The 27,508-nt window shown below is 42.6% G+C and overlaps 1 protein-coding gene across 4 annotated transcripts in view; it reads left to right on the forward strand.

The window, feature by feature from the left end:
• Positions 1–27,508, forward strand: part of naf1 (nuclear assembly factor 1 homolog (S. cerevisiae)) — a 245,278-nt gene that overhangs the window by 92,533 nt on the left and 125,237 nt on the right. For all 4 annotated transcript variants that reach the window (XM_043698794.2, XM_043698785.2, XM_043698775.2 and 1 more), the window contains exon 4: positions 21,964–22,057. In XM_043698794.2, the coding sequence (XP_043554729.1) occupies positions 21,964–22,057 (94 nt within the window). The remainder of the gene's footprint in view (positions 1–21,963; positions 22,058–27,508) is intronic.

Raw genomic sequence — 27,508 nt, forward strand, 5'->3', positions numbered from 1 at the left:
TTTGGGCCCAGGTCCCCAGAACATTATCTGGGTCTCTGAATTGACAGTCCAGCGCTAATACCCCAAGGCCATCGCCTCCCCAAGGTTGTTTAATTAGTTACTAGATACAAACTAAAGAACTTTGCAGCGTTATACGCTTCATAACAAACATGTTCCCATAGAAGCCTTGAGACATCGAGCCTGTGCCAGTGATAAATGTATTGGAGGAGCCAATGTCAAACTGTAGAATTTTTAAAATTTGAATATATTCATAATTTAATTTTGCGTTTTGGTGTTGTAATAATATTTTTCTGGTGTTGTAATTTTCTTTCAAAATTTCTTCCGTCCTAGAAGTGAACCTTTAAAATTATTTAGTCCAAAAGTTTTTAGATACTTTTCTGAAATTCACGTACAACTGTATGGAAAAGACCAGCATGTTTACCACACCTGTCCTTTCATGCCTGCACACAGTTCATGTCCCCACCTTTAACATTGCCAGGAATCTACTGGGAAAGTGTGCAGAGAAAGTGGAAAGCATGGGTTAATTTATGAAGATTGCAAAAAATGTTTTATTTGAGAAAGTGGGCCAATAAGCTCAAAGAGGCAATTAGAACTGGTGAAGGTTATTTCCAATAATACAGGAACTGGAGTATTCAGCACCTTGAGCTGTTTTTTTGCCTTCTGTTGGACCTTCATTGCTGATCTGTAACTGAACTTGATAGTTTCATTTTAGCTTTTGTAACTCTTGATAGATATTTATTACAAAGATACCAAACTCCATTTTGAAATTAATCGTCTTATCCTCAACAGGCATTTTTTTTTGGCAATACTCTTTATATGAAGGATTACATTCTGGCATTATCCCTGAATGACCAAGGTATAATTTTAAGGTTGTTCTGCACAACCCACCAGGGGAAGTATGATAGGTACTGAGAAACTATCAAATACTCGAATCATCTGCAACATTTCTGGACACATCTTGTAACAGATGCTGTTTGTTAGAATTGCTGAATCTTTCTGATCGTTGCTGACTCTTATATTGCAGAAGCTACAAGCTTAGTCTTTGCAGCTGATATTAAAATTTTAATGTGCTAAGCTCCCAATAAATTCTGGTGATACTGTTCTGCAGGGAAGAAGGCCATTTTGATTATGTCTGTGCTGAATGAAAAAGGCGGGAAAAAGTTTTGCTTGCTCTATCTTGGCCTCGTAATTTACTGTTCTTTAGATGCCTATCCAAATACTTTTCAAATGCAATGATGGTTTCTGCCTTTGCCACCCTTTTTGGCAATGAGTTCCACACCCTCTTAATTGTTTTCATGAAAATTTGTTTTTTTCCAACTCTGTTCTAATCCTTCTACCTTTTATTTCACATCTGTTCTCCTGATCATTGACTTGTCTAAGGGATATTCCTTTCCACTGTAGGCCCTTGTTAGTTTTAGATATGTTAGTTGATTCTACTCAGCTGCTTTATTCAAAAGAAAGCAATCCAGCCTTTCCTCACGGCTAAAAATCTCACTATACACATTCTCATTAGGATATGAGCAGATTAGGAAAGAGTTAAGTTTTGTGTTTTGTGAAACAAGAGGTTGAGCTGAGCATGACTCAGATCAGATAACAACTTGTAGTTAACAATAAGGTGCTGGAGGCAAGGGTATGGGTTGACAAGGTGGAAAAGCATTCATTATGAAGAGCCATTTAACAATATTGGAAACATTCAGTATGTAAGGTCAGTTTAACAAGGTGAAAAGTATTCATTATGTGAAGCCAGGTAAAAACAAGGACTGCAGATGCTGAAAACCAGAGTCTAGATTAGAGTGGTGCTGGAGAAGCACAGCAGGTCAAGCAGCATCAGAAGAGCAGGAAAATCGACGTTTCGGGCAAAATCCCTTCATCAGGAATAGAGTCATGTCATTGCTTACCTCATAGATACAATAGTACATAGAGTACAATCCCATCAAAGTGATCACCCCCTTTTCATTTTTCAGTTCCACTCATCTAACCCCACTAGATTTTAAACATAGCAGACATTAAACTGAGTGCAGCCATGATGTTTTCCAGAATCAAGAACGCCACTCCTACTCCTCTGTTGCCTCCCCTTCTATCCTTCCTATAGCATCTATATGCAGGAACATCCTGCCACTAGTTGTATCCCTCCCTCTCTTAAGGTAATAGTTATCAGTAAAACCGTTATTATTATAAACCAGAAAAATAAAGGAATAAAGTTAGAAGTTCAACAGTCTTTGAGTCTTTGCTTGTTCTCTGGAGACCTCAACTGTCTGTACTTAATGCAAATACTGAGGGACTGCCCTCACGGCTCACTCTTCCCGCATCGGGCCATGATGCGGTTGCTATGCTGAAGTTGCTGTCTCCTCAGTCTCCTGCCTCCAGAACATTCCCAGGCAGGACCTACTCACATGCCGAGCTGCGAGATCGCCATGTGCCTCTGAGAGACCAGGCTGAGAGACTGCCATGGAACACCAAGAATCTGCCATGGGTCGGACGAGAGGATGCCTCGCTGGGTCTGTGCTGAGGATGGGAGTGGAGTAAAGAAAAGGGGGAAAGTGAGAAAGAAATAGAGCAGATGAGCTTTGGTTGAAGCATCCTACTCCTCCGCCATTTTGTTTGTTACATCTTGTATATTAACTTCTGTACTGGCCTCAACCTTATCTTTTGTTTCTACTGTTTATGGTCCCAGACTAAGTAACTTAGCTACTTGCTACCTCCAAAGTAGTTCTAGCAAATCTTCCTACCAAGGTATTTGACCCCCTCTTCCAGTTCAGTTGCAGTCTGTCGCTCTTGTAAGGGTCACCTCTTCTGGGTCAACCATGGAAGGATTTTAAACATAGTTCACATTAAACTGAAAACTTATTGTCGGCCAGGAAGGACAGCAGTGATAGATTGAGCTAGGCTTCAAGTAGTAGGGTTATGGATAAGCTGAAGTGAATAAAAGTTGGAAGATGGTAGGCCAACCAAGAGAATTGCAACATTTGGGTCTTGAGGTGACAGTTATAAGTGGCTGAGGCAGAGGTAGAAGCAGATGATATTATCCCGGTGATAGTCAGCCTTTAACATGGAGAGGATTTTGAATTGGTACCTTGGGTTAAACTCAAATGCTGACGTGAACCCAAAAGGATTGCCTGCAAGCAGCATAGAATTGTGTTAAAGCTCCAGAGCTTGTGCTGAAACCCAAAAAGTATGGCTTTTGTCTTTGCAGTGTTTATGTTGTGACATTGCAGCTCAGTCAAGACTGGATGCTAGTCAAAGAAAATAAGAGTGTTAAGAGTCCTGACGAGTGGTGACCATTGGATAAAGGAGCAGAATTAGGCTCTTTGGCCCATCAGATATGATCGCCATCGATCATGACTGATTGCATTTCTCAATCCCCTTCTCTCTGTAACCCTTGACCCCGCCCTTTACTAATGAAGAACCTCACCTATCTCTTTTTTTATAAATAGCTCAGTGACTTGGCCTCCATCTCCTTCTGCGGTAATAAATTCCCCAGATTAACCACCGTTTAGCTGAAGAAATTCCCCATCATTTCAGTTTCTAAAGAGTCTTCCCTTCACTTGGAGACTGTGCCCTTGAGTCCTAAGCTCTTCAACTTGTGGAAGCATCTTCACATCTGTTGATCCAGACCTCTCAGAATTCAATAGTTTTTGTTGTAGTTATGTCAGTGCAGACTCAACGGGCTAAAGGTCCTTTCTGTGTGGTGTGAATCTAAGGGTCAGTGAGATTCCCCCCCCCCCCGCCCCCAAGTCCGTCCTTCTAGACTCCATCAAGTACAAATCAGAGTCCTCAAGCACTCTTCATATGGCAAGCCCTTCAGCCTGGGATCATTCTTAAACCTCCTCCAGACCCTATCCATTGCCAACATGTCCTTGCTTCGATATGGGTAAAAAAACTGATCATAATACAGTATTCCAAATGCAATCTGACCAGAGTCTTAGACAGCTTCAGCAGTACATGTTTGCTTTTATATTCTAGCCCTCATGGAATGAATGCTAACATTGTATTTGCCTTCCTAACTACCAATCTGTATGTTAATCTTGGAGTCCTTAATGAAGAACTCCCAAGTCCCTTTTGAGCTTCAGATTTCTGAAACCTTTCACCATCTAGGAAATAGGCTACACATCTTCTTCTTACAAAAGTACATAACCTCACACTTTGCCACATTATGTTCCATCAGCCACTTCTTTGCCCACTCTCCTAGCCTGCCCAAGTTGGGGTGACGCTTGTCATTAAGTCTTTATTGAAATACTGCAATTACAGCTTCATACCACAGAGGGGGCACTTTTGTTTTGGTGATTTCATGGAGGCCTCTATATTGATAGATATTCCATATTGCTCAGTCTTGCTTTGTCTGAGATACCCTGTAGGGAACTTATTACTTCAAAGATAATCTTATCTGATGTTTATCACCTCAATTTCCATTGTCTACCACCAAGCAGTGACTAACAAGCAGCCATTAATAATTAATCTAGTATTGTGCAACTCCCTGGAGAGATTCAATTATTGGTGCACATTGGTTTACGGTCTCCTGATGGGGGTTGTAACAAAGTAACCAAGTGGTTACAGAATGGTCTCCAAATGAAGACCTTTCCAATAACCTTTCACTTTCTTAATTCTTACATAAAGCAGAACCAACTTGAATTAAATGTAGATATATAGTCAGATGATGCTTCAAATAAAAAGGTGAGTTGTACTTTAGTCAAAGCATTACGATGTGTCTGACATCTACAAGCAGTTGTATCAGTGTCTGCATGTGTCACTAATTTGCTGCACAGTTCCGTAATTTACCATTCTTTATTCATACAGAATAGGTCAGGCACCCTATCCAATAATAGCTTTCACCTCTGAGATTCACAGGCACAATTATCATTAGCAACGTACACTGCTAAGAACCTTCTCTCACTTGGAGCACAGCAGTCCTAATGGATTTGTCTTCCAGACTTCAATCCACTAATCTTCTAAGCAGTATCACCTTGGTTCACTGTTTTCTCAAAGTGAATAAAACTTTCTCCAAACTTTTTGAACAGCTTTCATGTTATAGATTTCTTTAGCCAGTACCCATGTGGCATGCAAGAGCTCCTTTTGCCTTTTTCTGAAAGACAGAAAGAATCTATCTCTTCTTGAGAGGAATTTTCTTGTCTTTCTCACAAAATTTCTGTACCGTTTTTGTTTCTCTGGTTGTTTGTCTCTGCACCTGCGTTTGTGTATTGACTGCCTTCAAACTCTCAATCTCCTACTAATGGATTTCCTTTGTGTCTGCAGCTTTCCTATCTGTTTGGTTACACACCTTTGATAGCATAGCTTCCTTCCTGATGCTATTGCTTGAAGTAAAGGGTCAGCTGGTCATACAGTCTGACGTTCCTTATTCATCAAACTAAAATGAAGAGCAATCAAAAGCCCATGTTATGCAGCATAGCACTTCCACTCAACACTTGGGGTACTGTTATATTATAAAAGTACACTCATTCAGAGAAAAGTCATTCTTTGTTTACAAACATCATGCTATGTAGAATGTACAACATAGAAGCAGATCCAACAAATCCATGCTGGTGTGCTTTTTTCAACCCTTTGGCTGGACTACATTAAGAATACTGTTTCCTGCTTTTGTCCACTGCACACTAAAAGAGGCTTTGGAAAAGGTTTAGTGGATGTCCACACAAATAACTCTCATCTTGAACAATCTTTATTCTCTCCAAAAGCTTTTCTTTTTTTTAAAAGAACTGCAGAGCGTTAGCTTGTTTGGCAAAGACCCATAGGTGATGTCAGGAAATCTTTGTTAATGGATTAACCTGTTTGCTTTGCAATGCATTGCCTGAAATGGTGGTCAAAGCAGATTCATTGCAACTAATTCATAGAACATTGGATAAATAATTTATAGATGTGCATAGCAATGCACGGGATTAATTAGAAAGTTCTACAAATTGCTGACTCGGGGACAATGAGCCAAATGCACACCTTCTGTGGTCTATCATTGTGATTACTATCAGCACTACAATAAAGTGGCCGTAGGTGAACTCTGCATTTTCACAGGCATTTTATGGCAATCAGGGGATGACCATTCAGAGTATTAGAATTGACAAACTGTTCCTGTTATCACAACTGTTCCTCTCCTGTGCTTGCTCTCACATTTGCACAGATGCTGTCTCTCAGACACGCACACTCTCACCCACGCACATACCCTCTCACAGGCTTGTAATCCATCTGCCAAGGATGCACACACTCTGATGCATACAGAGCTTACACGCAGACACTGATATTTGCACTCTCTTCCCGTCCCCAGCATGCGCGCACGCACAGACACTTTCTCTCTCTCTCTCTCTCTCTCTCTCTCTCTCTCTCTCTCTCTCTCTCTCTCTCTCTCTCTCTCTCTCTCTCTCTCTCTCTCTCGGCAGTTAATCCATGTTATAAAATCCTACTTTGGAATAGAACCAGTCAGACTCAAGGTTGGAATGCAGACAGACTCTAACCTCACACCTTTAGTGCATTGTCTGAGCTGAGATGTCACCTTTTTTAATAAAACCTTAAGTTATCTCAGGAATGTGACTTGAAAGAAGTTTTTGAGTTTACGTATTAATGAATTGAAACCTGCAATCCATTCTAAAAGATGAAAGACTTAACAGCAATTTAGATTTGTTCAGTATATACCAGTGAGCCTGATGTCGGTGAAGGGCAAGTTGTTGGAGGGAATCCTGAGGGACAGGATGTACATGTATTTCGAAAGACAAGGACTGATTAGGGAGAGTCAACATGGCTTTGTGTGGGAAATCATGTCTCACAAACTTGATTGAGTTTTTTGAGGAAGTAACCAAGAGGATTGATGAGGGCAGAGCAGTAGATGTGATCTATGTGGACTTCAGTAAGGTGTCGACAAGGTTCCCAATGAGAGACTGGTTGGCAAGGTTAGGTCTCATGGAATACAGGGAGAACTAGCCATTTGGCACAGAACTGGCTCAAAGGTAGAAGACAGATGTGAGCATAAGAGGTACAGCTAGTAAGTTTGCAGATGACACCAAAATTGGAGGTGTAGTGGACAGCGAAGTGGGTTACCTCAGATTACAACAGGATCTGGACCAGCTAGGCCAATGGGCTGAGAAGTGGCAAATGGAGTTTAATTCAGAAGACTGAGAAAGGATCTGATTGAGACATATAAGATTATTAAAGGATTGGACACTCTGGAGGCAGGAAACATGTTTCCGGTGATGGGTGAGTGCCAAACCAGAGGACACAGCTTAAAAATACGGGGTGGACCGTTTAGGACAGAGATGAGGGACTTCTTCACCCAGAGTGGTGGCTGTGTGGAATGCTCTGCCCTAGAGGGCAGTGGAGGCCCAGTCTCTGGGTTCATTTAACAAAGAGTTGGATAGAGCTCTCAAGGATAGTGGAATCAAGGGTTATGGAGATAAGGCAGGAACAGGATACTGATTAAGGATGATCAGCCATGATCATATTGAATGGTGGTGCAGGCTTGAAGGGCAGAATGGCCTACTCCGGCACCTATTGTCTGTTGTCTATTTAAGAGACATTTGGATGGGTATATGAATAGGAAGGGTTTGGAGGAATATGGGCCGGGTGCTGGGAGGTGGAACTGGATTGGTTTGGGATATCTGGTCAGCAAGAGAGAGGGAGGCTGCCAGATTTGGGAGAAAAGGTGGGGTGGGTGGATGTATTGTTGGCAGGAAAGTGAGAACGGGAAGCAATAGTTTGTGGGTGCGGGTAATGCGGGTGGGGAGTGTAAGGAGAGTATGGTGAGAGGTTCTAATATGAGGAGGAGGAGGGATGGTGCCTGCGAGATGGAAAGAGTGGGAGTCTTCAACTTGTGGGTGGAAGAGAGACTGAAAGTTGGGAGAGAGAGGAGGAGTGGCTGTAGGCTAGGCAGTAAACTGATGAAAATAATATTCAATTAAAAGGGTGCCATGAAAACCTGATGTTACTAAGGTAATGAACTTGCGTTGTGATGTGGAATCTCAAGCTTAAAGTTACATTAAATTCAAGAGCTACTATTATACGGGAGTAGATGTATTGGTTGTTAAATGTAAATGTGAGGGGCAGTAATTTGCATGGTTAACATCTTTAAGCTTTTATATTTGTGATAGAAGCATATTAGTTGTGACCTTGACAGGCTGTGGAAAATATATTTAGACTAATGACTTTTTGTGCGTGTGTGTGTGTGTGTGTGTGTGTGTGTGTGTGTGTGTGTGTGTGTGTGTGTGTGTGTGTCAGTTATTTTGAGAAACCACTTATTGAATTATGTTGTCTTGAACCCAGTTAAATACTGTAATGTTTCAAAAAATAATGTTTTCCATGCATGTTGTGGCTGTATGTTTGATGAAGGTATGATGATTATTAAAGATATGGGTGAATTAGAGCCATAGAGCTGCAAAGCGTGGAAACATACCCTTCGGTCCAACTCGTCCATGGCAACCTGATATCTGAAACTAATGTCACATTTTCTGGCACTTAGTCCATATCCCCCTCAACCCTATTTATTCATATACCCATCCAGATGCTTTTTAAATGTTGTAATTGTACCAGCCTCCACCATTAAATGTCTTCAAGGCAGAGATTGATAAATTCTTGATGTCACAAGGAATTAAGGGCTACGTCTTATGGTCTTATTTCCTCTGGCAGCTCATTCCATGCACTCATCACCCTCAGCGTGAAAAGGTTTCCCCTTCAGTCCCTTTTTAGATCTTCCCCCTTTCACCTTAAACCTGCGCCCTCTATTTCTGGACTCCCGTACCCCATTTGGACTCTTTCTGGGCTCTCCTCCTATTTACCTATTCATGCCCCTCATGATTTTATAAACCTCTATAAGGTCACCCCTCAGCCTCCATTGCTCCAGGGAAAACAGCGCCAGCCTATTCAGCCTGTCCCTATAGCTTAAACCCTCCAACTCTTGACAGCAGCCTTGTAAATCTTTTCTGAACCCTTTAATGTTTCACAACACCCTTCCTATAGGAGGGAGACCAGTATTGTACACAATATCCCAGCAGTGGCCTGACCACCCACCTCATGTACTCAATGCTGTGACCAATAAAGGAAAGCATACCAAACACTACCTTCACTATCCTATCTACCTGCAACTCCACTTTCAAGGAACTTTGAACCTGCACTCCAAGGTCTCTCTGTTTAGCAACACTTCCCAGGACCTTACCATTAAGTGTATAAGACCTGCCCTGATTTGTCTTTCCAAAATGCAGCACCTCGCATTTATCTAAATTAAACTCAATCTGCCACTCCTCAGCCTATTGGTCCATCTGTTCAAGATCCCATTGTCATCTTAGGTAACCTACTTTGCTGTCCACTACACCACCAAATTTGGTGTCATTTGCAAACTTATTAACTATACCTCCTATGTTCACACCCAAATCATTCATATAAATGATGAAAAGCAGTGGACCCAGCAGTGATCCTTGTGGCACAGTACTGGTCACAGGTGTCCAGTCTGAAAATTAACCCTTCATCACCACCCTCTGTCTTCAACTTTCAAGCCAGTTCTGTATCCAAATGGCTAGTTCTCCCTGTATTCAATGTAATTTAACCTTGCTAACCAGTCTACAATGAGGTATCTTGTTGAATGCCTTACTGAAGTCCATATAGATCGCGACCACCACTCTGTCCTCATTAACCCTCTTTGCTACTTATTCAAGGAACTCAATCAAGTTAGTGAGAAATGATTTCCTACACACAAAGCCATGTTGACTATCCCCAATCAGTCCTTGCCTATCCAAATACAAAATCCTCTCCCTCAGGATTCCCTCCAACAACTTGCCCACCACCAATGTAAGGCTCACTGATCTGTAGTTCACTGGCTAGTCCTTACCACCGTTCTTGAATAGTGGCACCACATTAGCCAACCTCCAATCTTCTGGCACTTCACCTGATACTATCGATGATACAAATATATCAGCAATGGGCCCAGCAATCACTTCCCTAGCTTGCCACAGAGTTCTAGGATACACCTGATCAGGTCCTGGGATTTTATCCACCTTTATGCATTTTAAGACATCCAGCACCACCATCTCTGAACATTTTTCAAGATGTTGCCATCTATTTCCCCACATTGTATATCTTCCTTGTTCTTTTTCACGAAAAATACTCGTTTGCAGACTGATGCAAAATACTCATTTAGTATCTCCTCCCATTTCCTGCAGTTTCACATACTGGCTGCTTGATAATCTTGGGGGCCCTATTCTCTCCTTATTTACCAATTTGTTTTTAATGTTTCTATAAACTCCCTTTGGATTCTTCGTAACCCTATTTGCCAAAGCCCCCTTATGTCACCTTTTTGCCCTCCTGATTGTCCTTTTAACTAAACTCTTACTGCCTTTATACTCTCCGAAAGATTCACTCGATCTCTGCTGTGTATATTTGACACATGTTTCCTTTTTCTTGACCAAAACCTCAGTTTATTTAGTCACCCGGTGTTCCCTGCACCCACTAGCCTGGCCTTTCAGCATAAGAGGAGCGTACTGTCTCTGGATTCTCGTTATCTCATTTTTGAAGGCTTCTCATTTTCTCGCTGTCCCTTGACCTGCGAACATCTGCCCCCACCCAATCAACTTTTGAAAGTTCTTGCCTAATACCGTCAAAAGACCTTCCTCCAATTTAGAACTTTTAACTTTTCTTCTAATTCTATGATTCCAAATACTTCATATATCAATACAAATACAGAAGGGGTAATGACCTAATAAAGGCATTGGTGAGAATGAAATATGTAGTTCACACACATCAAATGTAGCAAAGACCTTTTTAAAGAAAGCAAACCATATGTGGGAAGATTTATTTTGACCAGCAATTGTTAATAATTTTAGATATGCAAGAAACACTTAACTTTTTTTAATAAAATAAAATTTTAACAATAAATTGCTCCCCCACACTTGATCAAGGTATGTTAGGTCATCACCTGATCTAATATCTCCTTGTGTGGTCCTGTGCTAAATTGCTCTACCGTGCTCTACCGTGTAATAAGATTGTGACGTGGAGATGCCAGTCTTGGACTGGGGTGGACAAAGTCAGAAGTCTCATGACACTAGGTTATAGTCCAACAGATTTATTTGAACACTCAAGCTTTTGGAGCGCTGACCCTGATGAATGGGCAGTGCTCAAAAAGCTTGTGGATTTCAAATAAACCTGTTAGACTATAACCTGATGCCATGTAACCTTTTGACCATGTAATAAGACCGTGACTGATCTGACTATTCTGCATTCTAACCAAGCCTGGATAGCCTTTGATCATCTTGCTTAAAGAGCTTATCTACCTCTGCTTTCAAAAAAAAGTATGAAAGACATTGGCTGTGAGGGTGAGCGATCCAACGACCCATGACCTACTGAGGAAAAAAGAAACATACTTTCATCTCTGTCTTAAATAGATGACCTCTTATTTTGGAATGTTCTCCCCACTTTTAGATCCTCGCAAAAGAGGAAATGTCCTTTCTACATCCACTCATTGTTGAGTGCGTGAATTTACTGTGGAGCATCCTTGGTGCTGAGCATGTTGTGAACTGGATGTTTAGTGAGATGATCACACCACAGGTGAAGGCTGAACAGGCATTAAGGTAATGTGTGACCACCAGGCAGAGTAGAGGAAGGCAGGAGTGCCTTGTGGTCGTTCCCTCTTTCTGACATATCTTTTTTGCATATTGCTGGGGAGATGACTGTGCAGTGGAAAGCCAAGGAAGCCAACCTCATGACACTGGGTGGATCTGCTGCCAAAGAGGGAAAGAAGAAGAATGACAGGGCTGTAGTAGTACAGGATTCAATTGTGAGATGAGCATTTCTGCGACTGCAAAAGAGACTCCTTGATGGTATGTTGACTCCCTGCTACCAGTGTCGGGGATGTTACTGAAAAAGCACAGCTGCTCAGGCAGCATCGGAGGAGCAGGAGAATCGAGTTATGCCCAAAATGTCGTTTCTCCTGCTCCTTGGATGATGCCTGACCTGCTGTGCCTTTCCAGCACCACACTCTTCAACTCTGATCGCCAACATCTACAGTCCTCACTCTCTCCTCAGGCATGTTACTGAATGGCTGCAGGGCATTCTGAAGGAGGAATGCAAAGAGATCATGGTACATATTGGTACTAGCGATATATGTGCAAAAAGGGATGAGGTTCTGTAAGCAGAATTTAGGTGGCTTAAAGTATTGTGGTTGGAATGAAGTCAACCAGGTGGACATCATTGAATATGATTTCCCTGACTGGTACTATTAGACTGGTCCTACTGACAGATAAGAACAGGAGTGTTGGGGGTTCTACTCCCTCTCAGAGCCAGCTTTGAACTAGCTGGGTCAGTGTCATATGTTGTACACACATAAATAAAGGGTGACTTGGTAACAGGATACCACCCTTTGTGGAGTTATTCTGAAAGGGCTTTCAGTTAGCTTATTTGGCTGGATGGCTGGTTTATGGTGGTGAGTAATGCTGGCAGTGTTGGTTCAGTTCCTGCACCAACTGAGGACTCCTCTTCTCAGCCTCTTCCCTTACCAGAGGTGTGGTGACCATCGGGTTAGACCACCACCAGTTATCTCTCTAGTGAGAGGCAACCCTATGGTAGTTCAATTGTGACTTTACTTTAGGGAGCTAGGAAGTATATTTAAAAAGAGGACCATTAAAATAGTAATCACTGGATTACTTCTGGTGCTGCATGTGAGTGAGCGTAGGGATAGGTTAGACCAGATGAGTGTATGGCTGGAGGGATGTTGCAAGAAGCAGGACTTGAGATTTTTGGGACATTGGGACTGAAAAGACATTTAATGTTTTTGTGGATGGTGGGATCTGCACAAGGTGGGCAGGTGGCATTTGAACCGGAATGGGACCAGCACCCTTGCAGGGGTGTTTGCTAGTGCCGTTGGGGAGGCTTAAATTAGTTTGGCAGGGGGCTGAGATCCAGAAAAAAAGGGTTCACCATGGCCAAATTTGGAAGAGACGAAGTGAGTAGTAAAGCATTGAAATCATAGGCCAGTTAAGGCACTTGGAAATTGAGCATGGTTGGATGGTATCTGCAAAGAGCTCAACAAACGAGGCAGATGAGTTGAGAGCACAAATTAAAGCAAGGAGCTATGATGTCATTGCTGTCACTGAAACATGGTTGAGAGATGGACAAATTGGCGCCTAAATATTCTAGAGAAAGTGAGGGCTGCAGATGCTGGAGAACAGAGCTGAAAATGTGTTGCGGGAAAAGTCCAGCAGGTCAGGCAGCATCCAGGGAACGTTTCGGGCCGTCGATTCTCCTGTTCCTTGGATGCTGCCTGACCTGCTGCGCTTTTCCAGCAACACCTAAATATTCTAGGATATAGGTTCTTCAGGTGAGATAAGGAATGGTGAAGAAGAGCGAAGTGTCATCATATTGATCAGGAAATCAATTACAATCATTAGGAGGGATGGCATCTTATTCTAATGAGAGACAAGAAGACTGCAGATGTTGCAATCCAAAGGAGACAAACAGCAGGCTGGAAGAACACAGCAAGCCAGGCAGCAACAGACAATAGAGAAGTCGATTTTTTTGGATTGAGAACCTTAGTCACTGCCTGATGAAGAGTCTCGACTTGAAATGTTGACTTCTCCACCTCTTGATACTGCCTGGCTTGCTGTGTTCTTTCAGCCTCCTGCTGGTCTACTTATGTTATTCTAATGAAGTCACATGAGTAGAACTTAAAAGCCAAGAAAGGAATGGTCATGCTGCTGGTAGAGTACCGTAAGCCCCAAATACTGAGAGAAATGGAGCAGATATGTAGCAAATTTCTAAGAAGGGGAGGACCTGAGAGACCTGAAGCCAGGCAAGTGGTTAAGTATCACCTATTTTAATAAGATCAGGTATGATTTGGCCAGAGAGGACTGGGAGCAAATACCTTTAGTATATATGTCAGACCAATGGAAATGAAATAGGGAGCGCACAGGGCCATGGGTTCCAATAATACTAAAGGGGAGGAACAACAAATCCAGTGTATCTTGGGCAGTGAAGGATATGAGGTTGGATAAAGAGAAAAATGTGAGGCTTTTTGGCAAATACCAAGGGCTGAAAACAGCAGAATCCCAAGAGGAATAAAGAATGTGAAGTAAAGGGGGAACATTAAAAAGACCTCAGTAGAGTCAAGAGCTGACATGATAGTGTGGTGAAACGGTTAAAAATTATGTCCCAATACATGTGTGAATCTAACCGGAATGGAGGTGTTGCTTAGTCCCGTGTGAATCTTATTACACACCTCCCCGTGTGAATCTTCTTATCTGTATGTAACCAGAATGGAATGTGTTTTTTAGCCTTGCTCTGCTGTTCACATGAATGTTTATATCTGGAAAAGAGTATATCAGCTGGAAAAGTCTCCAGTTCGGTGAGTCTGCTCCGGGGTTGCGTTTAACCGCCGAGCGTGGGTTGTTGGCAACCGCTCTACGAGAACTGACGGCTCCCAGTTCCGGTAACATGTAGAGTGAGTATAAGCCAGACCTGGGAGTCTGCTCCGGGGTTACGTTTAACCGCCGAGCGTGGGTTGTTGGCAACTGCTCTACGAGAACTGACGGCTCCCAGTTCCGGTAACATGTAGAGTGAGTATAAGCCAGACCCGTTGTAAGTATGAGACCTGGTTGTGGCGACGCTGCGGGGAATAAAATGCTCATATTCTAGCAGACTCGCCTCTTGGTTGTTTGTTCTGTGTCAGACTACTCTCCTACGAACCTGACCTTGAGAATTTTTTAAAACAGATAGGATAATGGCAGGTAAAACATGTGGAAATCCAAAGTTATTTTGCAACTATGTTGGGGTAAAAGGATCCCTTGGGAAACAGTGGGGTCTATTTAAGGACCACAGTGGTAATCTGTGCATGGAGCTAAAAGACCTAATAGTGGTCTAAATGAATACTTTGTGTCAGTGTTGACTAGTGAGAGCAATGTGGGTACAGAAATCAGGGAGAACAATTGTGATATTGCTTCAGGGGTAGGTGGGTCCTGTACAAGCAAGGTTGTTCCTGAACTGGAATGAGTCCATTTTCTTGCTGAGAGGTTTGCTTGTGTTGGGGAGGTTTTGAACTGATTTGACAGGGCATAGGGCATAGATTAGATGCAAGGTTGGGGTCAAAGTGTCATTAGATATGGAAGGAATTCTAGAACAATCCAATGGGTAGAGAAGACAGTGTCTGGGGAATGTTATTTATTTTAATGAAAGTAGCTTGATTAGTAAGGTGGATAAACTTGGAGCATTGATCAGCATATAGGAATATGATATTTTTGCGATCACCTGAGACATGGTTGAAATAAGGGCAGGACTGACAGCTTAACATGCCATGGTATACAAATATCAGGTGCATGTTGTAAGAGAGGTGGGGCATTGCATTATCGATGAAGGAAACCATCATTGCAGTAATGAGGGAGGATGTCGAGAAGGGTCTTCAAATGAGACCATCTAGGTAAGAGCTTAGAAATAAAAAGAATGCAATTTATGTTGGTTGTATTATAATATGAACCTTCCAACTGTCAGAAGGAGAGAGAAGGACAGATATATAGGCAAATCACAAAGGTGTGACAGAAACAAGTTTACAGTTGTAGGGCATTCGACTTTGCGAATATTATTTGGGATCACTTTAGTGTGAAATGATTAGATGGGGTGGAATTTTAAAAATGCATCCAGGAGAGCTTTATGTGGCAGTATGTCGATAGTCCTGCTTGAGATGGGACCATAATAGACCTAATCCGAGCAAATGAAGCTGGTCAAGTGATTGAAATTTCAGTGGGCGAATATTTTGCGGATACTGACCATGACTCTTAAGTTTCAAAGTAATTACAGAAAGAGATAAGGATAATTTCTGCACTGAGTGTCTAAACTGGGGGAGGCTGACTTCAAGATTATTAAAAAGGATTTGGTAAAAATAGAGTGGAAGTGGTTACTTGCGCGTAAGTCTACACTTGGTGAATAGGTATCTTTTAAAGTTGTATAGTGAGAACTTGAAGCCACTGTATTCCTCGAAGTGTAAAGGCAAGGACAGCAAATCAAGGGAATCCTGGGCAAGGGATCGCATGAGTGAGATTAAAGGAAAAAGAAGGAAGCATATCTCAGGGTCAGTGCATTGAAAACAGCAGATTCTTGATGAAGGAAGTCGTGATGAAGCGTTAACCCAAAACATCGACTCTCTTGCTCCTCAGATGCTACCTGACCTGCTGTGCTTTTTCCAGCACCACACTTTATTGACTGTGACCTCTCCAGCATCTGCAGTCCTCACTATCTCCTAGGGGAGACACTTTAAAAAGTATCGAGAGAGTAGAGGTTGCTTAAAGAGATAAGAGCAAAGAGGGGCCACAAAATATCTTTGACAGATAGGAACAAGAAAAGCCCCAAAGCCTTTTCCAAATATATTAGGAATGAGAGAATTACCAGGCAAAGTATGGGACCTATTAGAGACCAAAAGGCCAACCTATGTGTGGACCTTAGAGGAGTCTTAGAGGAGATTTAATTTCGGATGGTGAAGTTCTAGAACATGTTAATATTAATGAGGAGTTATTTGATGTTTCAGTGGACATAAAGTGCACAAATCCCCAGCCTGATGAGATATATCCCAGTCTGCTCTGGGAGTCAAGGCAGGAGAATTCTTGGGCATTGGAGGAGACATTTAATGCTTCGCTGACCACAGGTGACAGAAGAATAGCTATTATCGTTCCTTTGTTCGAGAAAGGGAGTAGGATGGGTTAGGTAATTTTAGACCATTAAGTCTGTCAGGCATGGTACGGAAATTATTAGAAAAAGTTCTGAGAAACAGGATTAATCAACACTTGGAAAGGCAAGGATTAATCAAGAATATTCAGCATGCAATTGTTTCAGGTAAGTCCTGTCTGATTGATGTAATTGAATTTTTTAAAAAGTCACTAAATATAAAATGAGGGTAGTACATGTGCACATGGACTTTGGTAAGGCCTTTGACAAGGTTGGGTCAAAAGGTAAGAGCCCATGGCTTCCAAAGCAAATTGGCAAACTGGATCCAGAATTGGCTTACAAACAGGAGGAAAAGGTGATGGTGGAGGGATGTTTTGTGATTTAGAACCATGTGACCAGCAGTTGGTGCTAGAACCCTTACTGTTTCTTATGTCAATAATGACTTGGATGTGAGTGTACCAAGTGTAATTAGGCAGAGTGCCTGAAGGGCACTCCACCCTTCAGGCACTCTGCCTTTATTCCTGATGAAGGGCTTTTGCTCGAAACGTCGATTTTACTGCTCTTCGGATGCTGCCTGAACTGTTGTGCTTTTCCAGCACCACTCTACTCCAGAATCTGGTTTACAGCATCTGCAGTCATTGTTTTACCTACCAAATATAATTAGTAAGTTTGCAGAATGCACGATAATTAATGGTGGTGTTGATTGTGAGGAGGATGGCATCAGGTTGAAATCTGATATTGACCACCTGATAAATTGGGCAGAGCAATAGCAGATAGAATTTAATCTTGATAAGTGCGAGATGATGCATTTTGGGAAATCTAATAAGGGATGGATATATACAATGGTAGGATCCTAGGAAATACTGGGGAACAAGGGACCTCGGTGTGCAAGTCTATAGATCCCCGAAAGTGTCAGTGCAAGTAGACAGGGTGATGAAGAAGGCATACAGGATGCTAGCCTTCATTGGCCAGGGTGTAGAATGTAGAAGCAAGGAATCTTGTTACAACTTTATAAAACATTGGTTAGGCCACTATTTGCAGTTCTGGTTGCCACACTGTCTGAGGACATGGTTGTACAGGATAGAGTGCACAAGAGATTCACATAGTCTGCAATGAAAGTCTCAGTTATGAAGAGAAACTGAATAGGCTGGGTTATCCTTGGAACAGCGGAGGCTGAGGGACTGTCTGATTTGAGGTATACGGCTTTGAGATGCACAGACAGAATGGATTGTGAAAATCTTTTCCCAAAGGCAGATGTGCCTAAGGGCAGAGAACATAAGTTTAACGTGAGGAGTAAGTGGTTTAAAGGAAAAATGAAGCTTTTTTTCATCCAGAAAGTGGTGGAAATGTAGAGTGAGCTGCCTGAAGACTTCAGAGGCATCTTGATGAGCACTTAAAATGCCAGGACATAGTACAGAATAATATAATTAATGTAGTTTGATGTTTGTTGGTTCGCATGGATATGGTTGTCCAAAGGGCTTGTTTCTATGCTGTGTGACTCTGTGACAATTAAAGAAATTAGCATAGCAAGGAGGCTGCAAGTAGATAAATCTCTAGGGCAAGATGAAATGTATCCATGAGAGAAGTGCTGGAGGACTGAAGGGGAATAAATATATAGAGAGGAAGGAAGGGACAAACCAGGAAACGCCAGGCCAGTCAGTTTCTCCTCAAAGGTTGAGAAACTATTTGAAACAAGTCTCGGTTACTAAATTAATTTGAACTTGGAAAGGCAGAGATTTGGGCCAGTCACCATGGCTATGTTAAAAGGGTGTCATGACTGCCCAAACTTGATTGAACTTTTCAAAGAGGTGACCAGGTATTTAGATGAGAGCTATATATTTGATGTAATATACTTGGAGTTAAGCAAAGGCTTATGATGTGGTCCTGCATGGGAGACTGATAGCAAAGGTAACTATCCATGGGATCCAAGGAAATCTAGCATTTGGATCCATGATTGACTGAGTGACAGGAAGGAGAGGGTAGTTTTTGAGGTGTGTTTTTGTGACTGGAACCCTGTGCCCAATGGGGTTCAGTAGGGATTGGTGATGGGGGCCCATGCAGTTTCCAATTATATATAAGCAATTTAGACTTGAAAGTAGGAAGGTTGGTAAGTACATTTGCGGATGATATGAAAATTGAAAGGGTGGTAAGTAGTGAGGAGGATACTCTCTGTTTATAGGAGAATATAAATGAGCTGGTCAGATGAATTAATCAGGGACAAATTGAATTCAATCCAGATAAGTGTGAGATGATGCACTTGGACAGGACAAACAAGGTAAGGGAATACATGGTGAATGTAGCACTCTGGGTCAGAAGAACCTTGGTGTACTTGTCCACAGGTCCCTGAGGATAGCAAGTCAGATAAAATGGTTAAGAAAACGTAGGGGATACTTGGCATTATTAGCCGAGGCATAGAATCTAAGAGTAGGGAGGTGATTTTGGAACTGTATAAAATGCTGTTCAGGTCACAGTTAGATAATCATGTGCAATTTTGGAGACCACATTATAGGAGGAATGTGATTACACTGGAGAGGGTGCAGAGGAGATTTACCAGGATGATGCCTGGGCTGGATAATTTAGTATTGAAGAGAGGTCAGATAGACTGCAAATGTTTTTCTTGGAGCAGAGGAGACTGAGGGGGCATAATTGAGATGTGTAAAACGATGAAGGGCATAGATTAAGCAGGAAGGAACACTTCCTCTTGGAGGGACGTAGATTTAAGATAAAGGACAGGAGGTTTAGAGGAGATGTGAGGACAAATGTTTTTATCCAAAGGATGGTGGCAAATTGGAACTCTCTGTCAAAGCAGAAACCTTCAATTACGTTTAAGGAGTATTTAGATCTCATCCATAACCTCATCACCTCGGGGGATCTCCCATCCACCGCCTCCAACCTCATAGTCCCACAACCCCGCACCGCCCGCTTCTACCTCCTGCCCAAAATCCACAAACCTGACTGCCCCGGCCGACCCATTGTCTCAGCCTGCTCCTGCCCCACCGAACTCATCTCCACATACCTTGACACCGTCCTGTCCCCCTTAGTCCAAGAACTCCCCACCTACGTTCGGGACACCACCCACGCCCTCCACCTGCTCCATGATTTTCGCTTCCCCGGTCCCCAACGCCTTATTTTCACCATGGACATCCAGTCCCTGTACACCTCCATCCCCCATCACGAAGGACTCAAAGCCCTCCGCTTCTTCCTTTCCCGCCATACCGACCAGTACCTTTCCACAGACACCCTCCTTCGACTGACTGAACTGGTCCTCACCCTGAACAACTTCTCTTTCCAATTCTCCCACTTCCTCCAAATGAAAGGAGTAGCCATGGGCACCCGCATGGGCCCCAGCTATGCCTGCCTCTTCGTAGGATATGTGGAACAGTCCATCTTCCGCAACTACACTGGCCCCACCCTCCACCATTTCCTCCGCTACATCGATGACTGTATCGGCGCCGCCTCGTGCTCCCACGAGGAGGTTGAACAGTTCATCCACTTTACCAACACCTTCCACCCTGACCTCAAATTCACCTGGACAGTCTCAGATTCCTCCCTCCCCTTCCTCGACCTTTTCTATTTCTATCTCGGGCGACCGAATCAACACGGACATCTACTACAAACCGACCGACTCCCACAGCTACCTGGACTACACCTCCTCCCACCCTGCCCCCTGTAAAAACGCCATCCCATTCTCCCAATTCCTTCGACTCCGCCGCATTTGCTCCCAGGAGGACCAGTTCCAAAAACGTACAACCCAGATGGCCTCCTTCTTCAAGGACCGCAATATCCCCCCCGACGTGGTCGACGATGCCCTTCACCGCATCTCTTCCACTTCCCGCTCCTCCGCCCTTGAGCCCCGCCCCTCCAACCGCCACCAGGACAGAACCCCACTGGTCCTCACCTACCACCCCACCAATCTCCATGTACAGCGCATCATCCGCCGTCATTTCCGCCACCTCCAAACGGACCCCACCACCAAGGATATATTTCCCTCCCCTCCCCTATCAGCATTCCGTAAAGACCACTCCCTCCGTGACTCCCTCGTCAGATCCACACCCCCCACCAACCCAACCTCCACTCCCGGCACCTTCCCCTGCAACCGCAGGAGGTGCAAGACTTGCGCCCACACCTTCCCCCCTCACCTCCCTCCAAGGCCCCAAAGGAAACTTCCATATCTGCCACAGATTCACCTGCACCTCCACAATCATCTATTGCATCCTCTGCACCCGATGTGGCCTCCTCTATATTGGGGAGACAGGCTGGCTACTTGCGGAGCGTTTCAGAGAACACCTCTGGGACACCCGGACCAACCAACCCAACCACCCTGTGGCTCAACACTTCAACTCCCCCTCCCACTCCACCAAGGATATGCAGGTCCTTGGATTCCTCCATCGCCAGACCACAACAACACGACGGTTGGAGGAAGAGCGCCTCATCTTCTGCCTAGGAACCCTCCAACCACAAGGGATGAACTCAGATTTCAGCAGTTTCCTCATTTCCCCTCCCCCCACCTTGTCTCAGTCAAATCCATCGAATTCAGCATCGCCTTCCTAACCTGCAATCTTCTTCCTGATCTCTCCGCCCCCACCCCAGTCTGACCTATCACCCTCACCTTGACCTCTTTCCACCTATCACATTTCCGACGCCCCTCCCCCAGGTCCCTCCTCCCTACCTTTTATCTTAGCCTTCTGGACAAACTTTCCTCATTCCTGAAGAAGGGCTTATGCCCGAAATGTCTATTCTCCTGTTCCCTGGATGCTGCCTGACCTGCTGCGCTTTTCCAGCAACACATTTTCAGCTCTGAACTCCAGCATCTGCAGACCTCACTTTCTCCTCCTATTTAGATCTCTGCACTTGCGATGCTCAGGCATACACAGTTGTTGACCAAGTGGTTTCAAACGAGATTAGTATAGTTAGGTGCCTGTTTTGACAGGTATGGACTTAATGGGCTGAAGTGTCTTTTTCTTTCCTTTGGACATTGACTCTAACACAACATCTAATTCCCTCAGAATCTCAAAGGTCCACAATGGTTGACCATTTCTATTTGTTTTGATACTCCCTGACAAAATTAACTATTCTGTATTCTGCCTAAAGACTAAAGTAATGGAAAGGTACAGAGAAACTTGCAAAGAGGACTTTAACATCTTTGACATACAATTGTAAACATTGGTTTCTGAATAACATTGAAGCAAAATGTGCCACTGGTATGATGACATGTAAGGAAGCTGTTTGAGGAAACTGTGCAACACTAATTATTGTGTGTTTACTTTGCAACCAACAGGGATTCAAGCAACCTAACATATCAAAGACTTGAATTGTATTGCATTTGTCTCCTTTCTATATCAGGATTTGCCCAAAGTTGAAGAAGTAAATATTGTTCTTCCTGAAGAAGTAAAAAAGGAGCCCATTGGGATTGTCTCCAGTATCATTGACCAATTGGGTATGTAAAGCGAAAATCGCTAAACTGAAACAGCATGTAATTCTTCACAGTGATGCATAATATGTCATTTAGTTTTCTTTAGATGACTTTTTTCCATTTAACAGTCAACCTTGTCTAACATTCACCAAGCAGCCTGCCTTTTCTCGTGCCCAGTAAACAGTGCAAAGACTTTCTTCCTCTTTCAGGGATCAGTGAAATCTGGTCTGAGCAAATAAGTGTTCAGTCGGTACTTTTTAAAGTGGGGAAAGCAAAGATTAGCAAAAATAAAGTTAATTTCTCTCCACTGTTCCTACTGCAGCCTCTGATAACGTTCCACCCTTCATAATTTGGGTTTATCTGTAGAAGTTTTAATCTATAAGAAGTCACCAGCATTATGGCACTGCCATTGTCATCATGTATCATTTATCATCAAGTGAAATGGAGACCTGCCACTGCATCCTTCCATCTGGGCTTAGGTCTCCTCTTCTCTTTCTCCCTGGCTGTACTATTATCATCTGCTCTCACTCTCAGCTTCTCTCTCCACACATTGATCTCACTATCAAAGTACGAATGGAATCCAATTGTACCTGCTTTTTTTTCTTGATGTTCAGCATTATGTAGCAAGTCTGAACTCTCAACTGTTGTTGATTCTTCCTTGCAGCTTCAGCAATGTTTCTGCAATCAGAGCTAATTTGTTGTTTAACTTTCATTTCTGTGCTTCCGTTTTCTGCTATAATTTTCTCCAAGTCTTTCCCTACAATCTTTTACACATTTACTCTGGTCCTCTTTGCTCTACTAATATTCTTACCACTTTTCTAAAATTCTTTTTGGTTGCTTTTCTATCATCCTACAGACACTCAGTCACGTTCTCAACATCCCCAGTATATTGCTCAATGTCATCTGCAGACATCATTGAACGTGGCACTTTCTGTCTCACTTGCTAAGATCAGATGTCTGTGACAGTCAGGAAGACAATGCGGCTTGATGCAGTCCAACTTTGAAACTTTCCTCATGCTGTTATTTCTTGGCTGCAACTCCTTTTATATATGCTGTAATAATCATACATAATTCTCGCAGACTGCACAAATTCTACTACATCAGGCACCCTTTCTGGCCTACTGGTCATACGCCTTCTCCAGATCGATGAATACAGTCTTTATGAGGTGTTTAGCTTTCCTGATATTTCTGCATTATTTGTTACAATAATAGTGCTGTTTTAGAAGTGGTAGGTAGAACAAAGTACAAAAAGTTAATTTGCTTCAACGTTTTTTTTTTCAGTTTTATTTGTGTATTGTGAGATTAAATATTAATGCCTTTTTAAACCAGGCCAAGATTAACAGAAACCTCAATCAATTTTGTTTAATTAAGGAAAGCTAGCATCTATTTGTTCAGGGAAAATTGTATTTAATTAACTTTATAAGAGTTTTTCGATGAAATGATAGTGTTGATGAAGGTCTTGAAGTGAATGAAGTAGACATAAGCTTTCAAAATTGTCCGACCTGCCTAGCTCCTTTTCCACCTATCCACTCCACCCTCTCCTCCATGACCTATCACCTTCATCTCCTCCCCCACTCACCTATTGTACTTTATGCTACTTTCTCCCCACCCCCACCCTCCTCTAGTTTATCTCTCCACGCTTCAGGCTCTCTGCCTTTATTCCTGATGAAGGGCTTTTGCCCGAAACGTCGATTTTGCTGCTCGTCGGATGCTGCCTGAATTGCTGTGCTCTTCCAGCACCACTGATCTAGAATCTGGTTTCCAGTATCTGTAGTCATTGTTTTTACCACAAGTTTTCAAAAGGCAATTGCTATGGACGGGAATGAGACACTGAATTTCAATATTCTCCTTGCCTTCCTTTCATAAGGAGGATTGTTTAATTTTGAAAGACTGATGTATTTTGTGAAGTCAATTATTTTAAAGTGATGCACAGCAGACGCTTTCAGGTTTAAACTGGGAATATTAGTTATTTATCAATTTCAATTGTGTGATGGTCTTGGGTGACTTTTTCATAAACGTGCGTGCATACAGAGATAGTTTTTAAAAAGTCTGTGAGTATTAAAACTAAATGGTTTAAAATTCAGTCACTCGAAGATCAGAATCCAAATGCCTAGAGTCAGCAGTTATCAAATTTGTTCAGAATTGGTGATAATGCAACAAAATAGAACCGTGGATGCTGTAAGATTAGTGAATAAGATCATTTGGTTTTTACAGGTTATGATCCACTTGAGAAAGTGTGCTGATTGTTGATCCTCACTATTCATGGGTTCACCATAAAAATTAACGATTTAATCCAAGTAACCAAAGTTATTTGTCAGGTGGAATCAGGTTAATAGCAAACACTGACCAGGTGACTATGCTTAACAATAACTACTATTTATTACAAATAAATGAATTCTAATCACAAGCAGCTGTGGCTGCACTAGTTAAAATTCTTAACCCCTTTAAAACCCCTACAACTCAAGGCAAACAAAAACCAGACAACCGTTGCTATCCTGGGTTTGGGAAAACCCCAGAAGCTCAGGTCAGGAGCAGCAGGGCTGATGACATGGGAAGCAAAAAGAGCAAGACTTTTAGTTTGTCATATTCTTTCACTTTGAAGGCAGCAGAGGATAATTGTACACCAAGTACAACGTCTCCTAGTTACTGGTTAAAGGTAACATCTTCCAGCAACTGGTGGAAGAAAATCAACTTTTTTTTTCCAGGCTTAAGGTGCCTTTACTGCAAAGTGAGAGTGACACAGACCCTGCTCCTCCACGGTAACACAGTGGTTAGCACTGCTGCCTCTCAGCGCCAGAGATCCGGGTTCAATTCCCGACTCAGGCGACTGACTGTGTGGAGTTTGCACATTCTCCCCGTGTCTGCGTGGGTTTCCTCCGGGTGCTCCGGTTTCCTCCCACAGTCCAAAGATGTGCGGGTCAGGTGAATTGGCCATGCTAAATTGCCCGTAGTGTTGCGCTGTAGGGGTATGGGTGGGTTGCGCTTCGGTGGGTCGGTGTGGACTTGTTGGGCTAAAGGGCCTGTTTCCACACTGTAAGTAATCTAATCTAATCTAATCAGCCCACCCTCTATTGTAATTACCAAGCTGTCCACCTGCCCAGGAGCCAGTCAGAAAGTTGTTGTCAGGCTGATGATATCTGGTATCTACAACCAGCTGTATTTGGACAGACTAGTCAGTGATCAGTATCAAACTAAATTTCACTGACCATAACCAAATGGATCCAAAATGGTGGGCAGGCGTAAATCATGGCAGCACCTCTTTTTTTTTCTTTGAAGTTTATTTCAGTGCTGGAGCTGATTTTCTTGCAGCAGTAATTAGTGTTTTATAAGCTGTTGCTTTGTTTTTGGAACTTAAATCAAAACATTGGTACTTTAAATGGGAGAAAAGAGAGAGCAGGAGACCACCACGGTTGATTGGAAGAACTGCTCAAGAGTTCAGAAAAAAAAAGCAGTGAACTTTTCACAGCTGGCTATGACGTTACAAGTACTGTATCTACAAACATAAGAGTTTGATCCAAGAAAAACAAACCAGCAATGAAATTTACAGCTTGGTGTGAGACCTTATTATCAGATCTGGGGATCAGCTAAGTTTTTTGAAATGTCTTATAAAACATGAACCTTAATCTGTTTTTCTTTTATAAATGCATTGTAGTGAGTAGGGCGAGGGTTTTTAAAATATGTTTTATGAAGATCTGTCTCTTGATTAAATTTTAAAAATATATGAAACATAGATACTAAGTTAAGCTAACGCAGTGTTTTTAGAGCAGTAAGACAGCTATTTTCTGGCTCTGTACATTACTAAGATGCGGAGATGGCCATTAGTTGAGTCATGTGCTCCTCTTCTCGAATGTGGAAGATTAGGGAGAATTTCCATTTTCCTGATGATTACTTCTGCAGGATGTGTATTTGGTTGTAAATCCTATTGGATCCCATGGATTGGTTGGAGCAGCATTTGGAGGTAATGAGGAATTTACTTGGGACCCATAGAGATGTCCGAGGCTGGTACAGTTGAGAAAAGGAGCAAGTCTGACAGTCAAGACAAGCAGGAACAAGGTAGCAAATGAAGTAGGATCAAAAAACATTTATTTCATTGCAAGAGGCCTGACTGGTAAGGCAGATGAACTCGGGGGATGTTTGGAAATATGGAATTGGGATATCATAGTAATTACAGAAACGTGGCTCAGGGATGGACAGGACTGGCAGCTTAATGTTTTTTGTATGGTTATACATGCTGTGGGAAGAATAGAAAGGAGGTAGTGGTGTTTTCATTAGGGATAACATTATGGCTGCACTTAGGGAAGAATGTTCCAGGGAGTATGTCCAGTGAAGTTATTTAGGTGGAATTGAGAAATAAGAAAGGGTGATTACTTTATTGAACTGTGCTAAAGACCCCATCCCACAATTGTCAGTGGGAAACCGAGAAGCAAATTTGTCAGGAAATCCGTTATCTGTAAGAATAATTTGGTGGTAATGGTAGGGGATTTTAACTTTCCAAACATAGACTGGGCTGCCATCGTGTTAAGGGCTTGGATGGAGAGGAATTAAGGATGTACAAGCAAATTTTCTGATTTAGTATATGGGTGTATCTACTAAAGAAAGTGCAAAACTTGACCTACTCTTGGGAAATAAGGCAGGACAAATGACTGAGGTGTCAATAGGTGAGCACTTTGGGGCCTGTGATCATAATTGTATATGAGTTTTTAAACTAGTTATGGAAAGGGATAAACAGGATTCTGGGTAATCCAAAATGGAGGATGCGGGGAAAAAAAATTGTGGCAGTAAGGGCTGCTGTTTTTGTTTTTAAATCAGCTCCAACACTGAAAATACCTCATCGAATTCTCGGAGCAGTAATTACTGGTTCCATAAGCTGTTGCATATTTTGGAACTTGGGGAAGAAAGACATGAAAACAATGGCACTTTGAAAGGGAGGAAGAGAAACAAAATCAGTGACCATGTTGGAACAAAGAACAGTACAGCACAGGAGCAGGCCCTTTGATCCTACCAAGCCTGTACGCCACATTTGCCCTTCTACACTAAACTGTTATCCAGCATTCGATTATCACAAATTCGATTAACTGAACAAAGTACGGGTAATCGAGGTTCCTCTGTACTGAAGTCCTCTGTACTGTGGACTGTATCACCAGCTTTTCCCTCATCAGTCATCTTCGTCACCTCCTCCTCAAAAAAACTTGATCAAATATTTGAGGCACGGCCTCACAAGCCACGCTGTCTTTCACAAATAAGTCCATTTGCTTCTAAGTTTGTATAGATCTTATTCCTGAGAATCTTTTCCAATACTTTTCCTACCACCGACACGAGGCACACAGGTCTGTAATCTCCTGAATTATCCCTGTTACCCTTCTTAAACAATGGGATAACATTGGATATTCTGTAGTCCTCTGGGACCTCACCTGTGGCCAAAGAGGATACAAAGATGTCTGTCAATGCTCTAGCAATTTGTTCTCTTCCCTCCCT

The sequence above is a fragment of the Chiloscyllium plagiosum genome, unplaced genomic scaffold, assembly GCF_037043375.1.
Source record: "Chiloscyllium plagiosum isolate Xiang-an unplaced genomic scaffold, Cpla_swu_hap1 HiC_scaffold_1, whole genome shotgun sequence".
Taxonomy (NCBI): domain Eukaryota; kingdom Metazoa; phylum Chordata; class Chondrichthyes; order Orectolobiformes; family Hemiscylliidae; genus Chiloscyllium; species Chiloscyllium plagiosum.